Here is a 12,500-nt window from a genome sequence, read left to right as displayed (position 1 = left end):
ACTACATCTGTCATCCCCATCAGATGCCCTGGATATTAAATATGTCATTATTTATGTATGTAGGTTTTTCTTTGTGGAAAAATGATCAGAAAAGAAAAGCTTACGAGCTCGCTAGCTTTTATTAAAGGCAAGTGTGCTGCAAGGCACGTCTCTTCACCCTCATCTTCAGGACAGCAGGAAGACGCCAGATGATTATGTGCGTAGATAAACTGCGGCCTTGTTTCAGAGTTCACTTTGCTTAAAAGCTGCCATTTTTTTCCCCAGCACTTACATAAGCTGGTTTCACATTCTGATAGCTAACCTCTACGAAGTACGAACACAGCACTGAGAGATGCTCTGGGACTCCCCTGAGGGTTGTAATCAGCAACTATCTTTTCAAGAAGGGCCTACTCTCCTGCATTAACTCATCCGGAAACATCCAAAGAGAACAGGAGGAGGGAAAAGAACAGAACCTGCCTGCTAAATATTTAGCATGTGAACAGCACTCCGATGAGAGGTAATGGACTCCTATGGGTGAGCTATGCAGAAGTTAACAAGAAATGCTTACTGCACATTTACATACAACTTAGTGAACCTACAAGCATTAGAGTAGAGTAAAGCCTATGTGGCCTGCAGGGAACTGAAGGCCTTCCCATTCCTTAGCACTGATGAAATGGATCGGACTTCCAGGACCAGTGACATGAGAAACCTACCAAGGTTCATTTCATGTCATGACAGCACAAGCAGATGGATTTGTTCTTCGTTTACGTGCAATATGCAGACAGAAACTTCTCGGAACAGGATGGTCTTGCATTCACCTCAACACAGTAAGCACAGGTTTGGTGCCCTGTTGTCATATAATATAGCCAACAACCAATGTCAGCAGTATTACATCCAACACACCAGTCCTGGTGAGATGCTAAAAGTGGTCAAAAGCGTGGACAGCATGACACATCGGTGAGTACAAGTTACGCTCACAAAGTTCATCCCTGTGAGCTGTGAGAAGAGTTGGACATGGCTAACAAACACCCGTACATACGCCTCTACATACACCTCTACATACACCCGTACATACACCCCTACATACACCCCTACATACACCCCTACATACACCCCTACATACACCCGTACATACACCCCTACATACACCTCTACATACACCCCTACATACACCCCTACATACACCTCTACATACACCCCTACATACACCCCTACATACACCCGTACATACACCCCTACATACACCTCTACATACACCTGTGAACACCCGTGAACTGAACGGGTGAACTGAGAGATGCTCTGGGACTCCCCTGAGGGTTGTAATCAGCAACTATCTTTTCAAGAAGGGCCTACTCTCCTGCATTAACTCATCCGGAAACATCCAAAGAGAACAGGAGGAGGGAAAAGAACAGAACCTGCCTGATAAATATTTAGCATGTGCACGGCACTCCGATGAGAGGTAATGGACTCCTATGGGTGAGCTATGCAGAAGTTAACAAGAAATGCTTACTGCACATTTACATACAACTTAGTGAACCTACAAGCATTAGAGTAGAGTAAAGCCTATGTGGCCTGCAGGGAACTGAAGGCCTTCCAATTCCTTAGCACTGATGAAATAGATCGGACTTCCAGGACCAGTGACATGAGAAACCTACCAAGGCATTTCATTTCATGTCATGAAAGCACAAGCAGATGGATTTGTTCTTCGTTTACGTGCAATATGCAGACAGAAACTTCTCGGAACAGGATGGTCTTGCATTCACCTCAACACAGTAAGCACAGGTTTGGTGCCCTGTTGTCATATAATATAGCCAACAACCAATGTCAGCAGTATTACATCCAACACACCAGTCCTGGTGAGATGCTAAAAGTGGTCAAAAGCGTGGACAGCATGACACATCGGTGAGTACAAGTTACGCTCACAAAGTTCATCCCTGTGAGCTGTGAGAAGAGTTGGACATGGCTATCAAACACCCCTACATACACCTCTACATACACCTCTACATACACCTCTACATACACCCCTACATACACCTCTACATACACCACTACATACACCTCTACATACACCCCTACATACACCCCTACATACACCCCTACATACACCCCTACATACACCTCTACATACACCCCTACATACACCTCTACATACACCCCTACATACACCTCTACATACACCCCTACATACACCTGTACATACACCTGTGAACACCCGTGAACTGAACGGGTGAACTGAGAGATGCTCTGGGACTCCCCTGAGGGTTGTAATCAGCAACTATCTTTTCAAGAAGGGCCTACTCTCCTGCATTAACTCATCCGGAAACATCCAAAGAGAACAGGAGGAGGGAAAAGAACAGAACCTGCCTGCTAAATATTTAGCATGTGCACGGCACTCCGATGAGAGGTAATGGACTCCTATGGGTGAGCTATGCAGAAGTTAACAAGAAATGCTTACTGCACATTTACATACAACTTAGTGAACCTACAAGCATTAGAGTAGAGTAAAGCCTATGTGGCCTGCAGGGAACTGAAGGCCTTCCCATTCCTTAGCACTGATGAAATAGATCGGACTTCCAGGACCAGTGACATGAGAAACCTACCAAGGCATTTCATTTCATGTCATGAAAGCACAAGCAGATGGATTTGTTCTTCGTTTATGTGCAATATGCAGACAGAAACTTCTCGGAACAGGATGGTCTTGCATTCACCTCAACACAGTAAGCACAGGTTTGGTGCCCTGTTGTCATATAATATAGCCAACAACCAATGTCAGCAATATTGCATCCAACCCACCATTACTGGTTTGATTCTATAAGTGGTCAAAAGCGTGAACAGCATGACACACTGATGAGTACGAGTTACGCTCACAAAGTTCATCCCTGTGAGCTGTGAGAAGAGTTGGACATGGCTAACAAACACCTAAATACACCTGCAGATTCACCCATACATTCACCCGTACATTCACCCGTACATACACCAGTCATGTTAGTGAGCGAACATGGATATATGGACCATAATCAAGCTGTGGAAACTTTGTGGAACCTGAAGAAACAAACAGTTAATGAAGGTATCCATGGCAGTTAGCCTCGTCTCTCTGCAAGTTAGCCAAATTGTGTCACTTTTGTGTCAGTTGGAACTATTCAGAGATACATTTTTGACCTTCAAATTGATGTTTTTGGTTGTACAGTGTAGTGAGGTGTAATGCGTTTGGCTATGCTAGAAGGTCAACTACTCTGTTACATTTACATTTACCCATTTAGTCATTTAGCAGACGTTTTTATCCAAAGCGACGTACAAGGGAGAACAATCAAGCTACGAGCAATAGAGGCTGAGTGTAACAATAAATACTATTTTATATAAGAAATAGAAAAGTGCAGGAATGTAACTGCTGTATGTGCAAGTTAAGTACTAGTAGAAGTGCAAGTTAGGAAGGGAGGTGCTCTCTGAAGAGTTTGGTTTTCAAGTGCTTCTTAAAGGTAGTTAGTTCTCTGTAGTGCTTTGGAAGAGTATATCTGATGTCCACAATGTGACATCTGAGACACACACATGAATTATTTTGAAAGATCAACCTCTACTACACTGGCCAGATGTTAGGATTTAGGTTTAGATTTATTTTTTTCAACTGCTTTCCTTCCATCCAGTGCGATGTCTAGACAGATACATATTTGTCCTCATTTTTAAAGGCATTGAGCAAAAATAGTCTGGCTTCTCACAGCTGGGGTTATTTTATTTCTGTTCAGGTGCCTGTCAAATAGAACCTTGCATCTCATTGGTCATTACTTAATCAAGTAAGACCGAACATTCTCTTGAAGTTGGTGTTGAATAGAGAGCTCTGCTCGCTACTTGGTGCAAACAAAAAGAGAAAAGTTCCCCAAATAATTCTCCGTCATTGCCAAGGATGCAAAAACAAAAGAAAAGAAAAGTGCAAAACACACAGAAATGCAAGCAAGCTGTGCACATGTGACTGAACTATTTCAGAGCCAAAGAAGCACTGAAATACTTCCAGGTCAGTCGCAGTATGTAAGGAGCTTGCTTATTTCTTGCTTATTTCTACGAGTTCAGATAAAAGATTCTCTTTTTGCCTCAGATCACAGGAAAAAAGGTGTCACAGTGTGTCGTGAGCTACGGTAGCTCATGGGAATGCAACCGACTCATGTTTATGGAGTGCGACACACATTAGCATACACTGCCCTACTAAACACCATGTACATAATGAATGATGTTTTGTGTTTCTGCTCATCATCCATAATGCTCATCATTATCAGCATATGATTCACATTAAAGGGATTATAGTTTCATGGAGTTTTATCATTGTAAATCTTCAATCTGAACTGGGCAGAAGCAGTCATAAATACTGTAATAGTGCTATATTATCTTTTAAGCCAGACAGTAACTGAAGAGGTCTTAAAAACTGTTAGATATAATATGAATATGATTCAAACAGGTACACTAGGTAGGGAGTGTGATGTGAGATGTGAGCAGGCTTACCTGTGTAATTTCTGTCATCTGAGAGAGAGAGAGAAGAGAGACATCTAGTGTTAGACTCTGGAAAACCACTTAAATCTATAAAACTACACCAACACACAACCTGCCACAAGAGCTGAACACACACAGACAGCTCATACAAACAAAGGGTAACTGACATCCACTTTCATACACACAAACCAAAGCCACACATATCCACACAGACAAACATTAAGAGACAGGCCTACACAAACATACACCTTTTCAACCTCTCTATCGCTCATTCACATTAAAAAAAAACTAGAGCTGTGAAAAATAACGCGTTAACGCGTTATGATTAAATTACAGGATTGATGCGTTCATTTTTTTTTACGCATTAAACTCATGCGCAGAATGAGCTTCCAATATACCCACAATTCCACCCAATCTGCACTAGTCGCCGTTTCTAATGCAGTCAGACAGCAGCTGCTATCCAAACAAACAAACAACATGGATCATTCTGATGAACCTGAGGACTTTCTGGATGGGAAGTTCGTGTTCCAAAAAAACAAAGATGGAACATTCAATAAAACCAAAGTGATATGTACACTCTGCGGGAAGACGTTATCGTTTCACCGTAGCAAATGCGTCGGTCGGCGAGGGGAGTTCAAGTGCAATGCGCCAAACCACCCTCACTTAACAACGTAGTCCCGTACGTTATTACCAACGTACGACCTCTGTGAGTAACGATAACTACCTGGGTGTAACTGCACATCTAATCACCAACGAATGGAAGTTAAAGTCGTTTACACTAACGTGCATGAAAACAGAAGAGCGCCACTTTGCAGAGGCATGTGCAGAACAGTTCCAAACTGTTGCAAGCAAATGGGCAATTGAAGACAAAACGACCACTAGGGCCTTTAGAGGCATTAGATTGTGTCATGGTGTGGTTAATGGTTGTTTGACAAAGAAGAAGCCCAAATCATTTCTGTTTGATTTAAAAAGGAAAGAAACATGTTTTATTCAACCATACAATGGCTAAAAAGCCCGCATTCTGTTTAGGATGAAGTTATATTAATGTTCCATATGGAATAGCAAAGAGAACTGCTAAAGAACTGCTGAGTTGCTGCACCATTGGTTTTTTTTTTATGAATACAAAAAGAAAACATGTTAAATGTATCCATCTTTTGTCATAAATCTTTTTGTTCTCACAAAAATATACAGAGAAAATTGGTAATATGTGATTAATCATGATTAATCCACAGAAACCTGTGATTAATTTAATTAAAATTTGTAATCATTTCACAGCCCTAAAAAAACACACACATGCACAAACACACACACACAAACACACAAACACACACACACCCACACACCCACATGCACAAACACACACACACACACACACACGCACAAACGCATGCGCACGCACAAACACAGACACACACGCACACGCACACACACACACACACACACACCATGGGCATACTCACAGTGGCAGACGGGCTTAGGGGAGTCCCACTTGCCGGCCTTGGTGCAGTGTGTGGTGTTTCTGCCCACCAGGATGAAGCCTGGCAGGCAGCTGTACTGCAGCACCGTCCCCTCCACCGAGGGCCCTTGGGGCCACACACTCACACGCCCGTTCTCCAGGGACGCCCACACACGCGCACATGGCAGCACTGGGCGGGGGGAGAGAGAGGGAGAAGGAGACAGAGAGAGAGAGAGAAAGAGAGAGAGTGAGAGAGAGAAAGAGAGAGAGAGAGGGAGTGAGAGAAGGAGAGAGAGAGAGGGAGAGAAAAGGAAGAGAGAGAGAGAGAGAGAGAGAAGGAGAGAGATGCATGTAAGTTTTCAATAGTAGGCCATATAAACATGATGTGTAACAGTAGTTATCTCTGGTTTCCACACAAGAGGACATGGCAACACTGGGGGGAGGGGGCAGAGAGGAAGGACAGCAGAAGAATAAAGAGAGAGAGAGAGAGAGAGAGAGAGAGAGAGAGAAGGAGAGAGAGAGAACAGAGAGAAGTGCATGTAAGTTTTCTTTCTAAGTTCTCACTGGTAGGCCATAGCATGATGTGTAACAGTAATTATCTCTGGCTTCCTGCTGCAAACTACAACTCCACCAGACATAATGGCAACTGCAAAAGTTGATGAACTAAACTCCTTCGTTTCCTCAAAGACGTGCTAACAAGCAGAAGGAACTATTACAGGGGAAACGAAATGATGATCTATTAATCTTACACTGCTATAGGCACATGAAGAGAACAGGAGGAGACCACGGACTTCATAACAAAAAGACAAAGCAGAGCAATTTATTCAGCACAGTTTACAAGAAGTCATAGTCGTTGGTAGACTTTTGTTATCCTCGACTCTTTATGAAAATTGTGAATTATTATTGTTTATGTACAGTATACACACAGAAGAGAGTACACCTCAAAATGCCAAATGATTCAGAATTGCATAACCTTACAGTAATTGCTGTACTTTTAAGTTAACAGTAGGGTATTAGCTCTTATGTAAAAACGAACTGTTTAGATGTGTCTACCTTTAGGTTTGGTGACAGACTCAACCCTCCTTGGTATGGAGGATACCAGTGTGGCACAAATGTCTGGAGAGATGTTCTGCCATTCTTCAGAGACAATTTTGTTTTACCTTGGGGGGTTGTGTTGCTCTACCAGTCTCAACTTTTAAAAAAACTCAAAGGTGTATTGGATTCAAGTCAGGCGATATACTTGGCCAGGTTATCGTGTTTTTTAGAAATTCTTGAGTGCGCTTTGGATCGTTATCATGCTGAAATATTCCTCTTCTGCCAAAGCCTCTGGGTACTGGGAGTCATCTTGTCAGCCAATATTTTGGTATATCCACAGGCAATCATGGTGCCATCTGTAAATGTCATCTCCCCAACACCTTTGGCACTCATGCAGCCCCATATCACACTCCCACCGCCGTGCTTCACTGTCAGACTATGCACTCACTGTGGTAGTCCTGGCCAGGTTTACGCCAAACATGCTGGACCCCATCTGAGCCGGACTAAATTATCTTGGTCTCATCTGCCTAAAGAATATGCTCACAATATTTTTCTTATATTCTTTAGCAAAATTGTAATGTTGCAATTTTGTGCTAAAGAGCAAGCAAGGTTTTTTTTTCTGGGATGTCGTCTATAGAGGTTGACATTAGCTCTGGTTTACACTGATAACCCTTGTGTCTGAAGCACTTGACCCTCTCCCATTCAGATTTATTTCTCAATTCCTCTGGCAATGGCAATTCAATACATATATATACATACATGTTTCTCAGCATTAGGCCATCTACAGAATTGCCAAGTATAATGGATAATAACATGAGTGGGTTATACTACACAATGCAATAAAGAAACAGTTCTTATTTAGGTTAATATACATTATTTGAATGCATACTCCCTCTTTTATAATGAAAACATAAATGCCATAAATAATTTGCTAAATAAACTAAGATCGAATTTACAGTTATATAGATTCAATAGTAGCATAAGAGGGAAGGTAGAACGGCAGTCAGGTAGTGCAGAAAAAGGGAATAATAAAGCAGTACGAGTGACAAACGTCACCTCTGTATCAACTTTCTCCTGATGCTAACGTGAGTCCACAGGTCTCTAGCACTCTTTGTAATGGTGGAGCCCAAAGGCAAACTGAGGTTTCTGAACGGTTTTATTTTTTAGCTCCCTTTGACAGGAGCATTTTTACACTGGTTAACTGAAGCCGTGGCACCCAAATCAGGTAGAAATATGGCGGCAGGCTTTTCGGAAGTGACGTCTTTGGAACCTGTAATGACTTTCCTAGTCAACTATAGTGTACTTATTCACTATTATATAGCATCAGTATGCAAGACAACTCTGATAGTTCTACACTGGTTTATTTCTTAATGCATACATTTACTATTAAACATAGCATAGCATCCCCTACTGGTGTGGTGTGTCAATGCTATTACCAATACATCACAGAACCCATGAATAGGAGCCCGTAAGAGCAAAACTGAGAAAGCCCTGGTGTTCACATTTTATAATCATGTTCATGCAATTAGGCTAATTGGAAATCACAGGTTTACTGTCTTTCAATGATCACAGGCTTTCTAACTTGAGTGTCAGTGATCACAGGTTTATTCACTTTTGTTGCATTGAGTTTCTTCTTTAAGGCCTGTATTCTTCCTAAAATATTTGTTTTTGATTGTTCATCAATAGAAATACTGTACCTGTAAACTTGTGATACAATTTTGAATCATTTGACATTTAAGTGAGGGGTATACTCACTTGTGTTGTGTACTGTATGCCATGTATGTTGTTGTTGTGTAATGTCATGTATAGTATAATATGCCGTTGCTTCTTACTTCACATGAGGAAACGCAGAGAGAGCTGCTTATAGCTCTGGCAATAGTGGGGTTATTGTTTCTACATCACTCCACTTCTGCAGCACAAAGGTTTACAGAGGCAACAAAGCGCCATTGTCCTTCATTCATGCCGTTCCGTTATGTTACAGTTTACAGGGTGGTGCCTCTACCCCACCATTAGCAAGTTGTAGGCTATTTACTCGCTACATGAAGCTAACATTACTTCAGTAAATCTCTGGCAGTGTGTAAAGTGAGATGAATAGTCTATATCATGCATTTATTTGGTAAAAGCTGGTACTGATTTTTTGATTGTTTGTTTTCTGTACTTTTACCAATGTTTTAGGTAATTCCTCTGTCTATTCAAATAGTAGACAATTAGGTTAGCAAGGGGGGTGGACTAGCTAGCGAGCTAGCTAATGCACAGGTGTTTGAATTCCATAGCTGGTAATATAATACAGCAGTGATTTGGCGAGGCAGAGGGGCTTAATGGGACATAAACACAGGTCTCTTGTTATTGCCTGGTCTCCAATAAAGGCTGTTCAAACTCTCCAAGAAAGAATAAGTCTCCAAGACATGTTGAATGTTAAATGTTAAACTATAAGTGATTTAAGCAAATAAGGCTTATTGGATGTTTCACAGAACATATAATATTTGGTTTTGCTCATGTGAATGTATGTAGTTCTGTTTATGCTATGTTTACAGAAGGATCCTGTGTAATATGGAAAGGGTGGCAAACCTCACTGAAATTTTTTGTTTTCTTCTAAGCATAATTCCCTGAGCTTTCTCTGAAACATACAGGTGAAAGACTATACTGCAAAGGACCAATGCAGCAAGGGAATGATATCTACATAATGGACCCCAAAGATTAACCCTAGCTGTATATGCACCACATACATTTAACTAGATTAAAACTTCGTAACAACACAGAGCTGCAAGGAAGTATACAAGCATGCATGTAGAAATACAGAGTAAAGACATAGTCAAAAAAGAGTGACAGGTGAGAGTGAGATAGACAGAGAGAGAAGAAGATATAGAGGCAGTGCATGTACATGTGTGTGGGGGGTTATATAAATCTAGAGAGAGAGGGAGGGAGAGAGAGACAGAGGGAGAGAGAGAGGGAGAGAGAGAGAGAAAGAAAGGGAGAAAAAAAAAGAGAGAGAGAGAGAGTACTAACAGCAGAAGCTTTTCAGGTTGGGTTCAGTCCAGGTCCCGTTGGGCAGACACTTCCTGACTTTTGGCCCCACAATGACACGGTTGCCCCTGCAGATGTACTCAATCTCATAGTCCACCGGCAACACCTGCACGCTCCGGATCTACACAGACACACACACACAAACACAAATGAGCAACTAGCAATAACAGATTTAGCAATTTATACGTCACATTCCAGTCTGGCACCTGTACCTACACAAAGGCATGCACATGCACATGCTCACACACACACACACACAAACACACACACACACACACACACACGATACGCACGCACACACACATACACACACACACACACGATACGCACGCACGCACGCACGCACACACGCACGCACGCACGCACGCACACACACATACACACACACATGCTCACACACACATACACACGAACGCACACACTTATTCACACATACACACACACGAAACGCACGCTCTCACGCACACACACACACACACACGCACGCACGCACGCGCTCACACATACACACACACACACACACATACCTGCTCTTGTGTCAGGCCTCTGTATCGGATCCCTCCATCTCTAGGGGGTCGGATGATATTGCAGCCTATTGAAGCAGAGAACAGACAAACTCCAGATAAACAAACTACAATCCAGCGTAGCATAAGTTCAGGCAGGCTGCTGCAGTCAGCCCACTTCCTCTACTACTCTACTGCTACTATCTCTTCAGCTCAACTCTTTCTGTTGTCAATCTGTGGTACCGCATATTATCAGCATATATCTGTCATAGAATTTCTTAACTAATGTTAAGAAATGAACTAATGCTTATTAATGGTCATCAGATACACTCTTAGACCCTGTTTTGCTATTGAAAATGACTTTCTTATCTGTAAACTGTAAAATGTGTCTGTTGCTTATTTTATACCGCGGGTGGGGGTTAAAGCAGGCACCCCTGCAGGCACAGCAATACTTAACATTACCTGTATGACGAGCAGGAAGCCCCTCCTCACGCCCACCCCAAGTCATTCCACCGGTCATAATTGTTATGAGCTTCACAAGACTCAAATGAGATGTACATTTTTGCTACACAAGTAGTAGTAGTAGTAGTCCTGATTGACATTTGAGAGCATTTGTGAAAATAACAATGGAGTAGATGCAGCGAGGGAGAGCACATGCAGAATCAACTTTAGCAGCTTTCTGCGGTTTGCTAGGTTTTGCCGCAGGTCTTTGTTTCTTTCTGTTGCATGCAATCAAGCCACTATAGTTCTTTTATGGAAACAATAATAATGTCAAGGCAACTGATGTGCAGCTTCCACCTCTATTGTTATATGATATTGTTATATTTGGTGTTTTCATCAGACTAGGTTTGTAGTTACAGAAAACTGAGAAAAGTCATTTGAAGAGCAAATTCATGATATTTTAAGACAACATATAGTCTATACAGATCATTTAAAATATAGCCTATTTATTTAAGCATTAATAAAGTCAACCTTTTTTAAGATTCTACAGTTAAGTCAAACCTTTTTCCACATTGGTCATGTGTTACTTCTCATAAGGATAACTACTGCATAACTATACTATCTATATTTCTCTTTCGATTCCTTATTCCTGTGTCACAAAATCAGTCACTTTAAACCTCTGTCTTTAATGTAATTGACTGATTGTGACAAATGCCGTCTCGCTTGGCAGATGACTGTGGCACTTCATGAAAAAATATAAAACTGTGGCCTTGAAGTCCTTTGAAGACATATGCATACAAAGCAATAACCGCAGGCTTTTCTGACCGACCCCTGATGTCACTTCCTTTGAGCCTTGTTTTTCAAGAAGTGATTGGATTGGTTTAGATATAACAAATGCCATTACTGTTTTAATTGCTCTCACCCATTTTTAGGCCACATTTTGTCATGTTTTTCTCCACAAATGTAATGATGTAATGTAATGTAATTTAACAAAAGAATAATAGCAGTTAACCACTGCTGTGGCATGAATTAATCATAACAGGTTTGAGAAGCTGAAATGTAGTCAGGCTAAATCTGAGTTTACTTTGAGACAAAACATCTGAAAAGGATCTGATGCAAAACACTCCACATCCTGACCTGATTTAGATGTTTTCTCAATTTCATTAAGTTATTATTTAACTATTTTTCATATAAACTGGGCCAGCTAGTAAGCACGCTTTCAAGCCGAAGAACAGAACTCCAGATACTTCTTCTCAGTCCATTTTGAAACAACAGAGAAGTAAAATTTTATAGAACAAAACTCCTGCATGATAGATGGTAAGATCAAAGGTCACAGTCTCCATAGGGGATGCTTTAGGTATGTCTAATACAAGTTCAAAGGTCACGGTGTCCATAGGGGATGCTGTAGATACTGTATGTCTAATACAAGATCAAAGGTCACAGTCTCCATAGGGGATGCTATAGATATGTCTAATACAAGGTCACGGTCTCCATAGGGGATGCTATAGATATGTCTAATACAAGGTCACGGTCTCCATAGGGGATGCTGTAGATACGTGTAATACTAAATCAGCTGCATCAACACC

The 12,500-nt window shown here is 41.5% G+C and overlaps 1 protein-coding gene across 1 annotated transcript in view; it reads right to left on the bottom strand.

Annotated features, from left to right (window-relative positions):
• The window catches only part of gabbr1b (gamma-aminobutyric acid (GABA) B receptor, 1b), a 98,125-nt gene that overhangs the window by 62,268 nt on the left and 23,357 nt on the right, over nt 1-12,500 (bottom strand). The window contains exons 3-6 of the mRNA XM_031585720.1: nt 10,498-10,562; nt 9,953-10,091; nt 5,916-6,101; nt 4,468-4,485 (exon numbers count right to left, since the gene is read on the bottom strand). Coding sequence (XP_031441580.1) covers nt 4,468-4,485; nt 5,916-6,101; nt 9,953-10,091; nt 10,498-10,562 — 408 coding nt within the window. The remainder of the gene's footprint in view (nt 1-4,467; nt 4,486-5,915; nt 6,102-9,952; nt 10,092-10,497; nt 10,563-12,500) is intronic.

The sequence above is a fragment of the Clupea harengus genome, chromosome 19 (assembly GCF_900700415.2).
Source record: "Clupea harengus chromosome 19, Ch_v2.0.2, whole genome shotgun sequence".
In the NCBI taxonomy this organism is placed as follows: domain Eukaryota; kingdom Metazoa; phylum Chordata; class Actinopteri; order Clupeiformes; family Clupeidae; genus Clupea; species Clupea harengus.
This window is presented reverse-complemented; position numbering and strand designations above follow the sequence as displayed.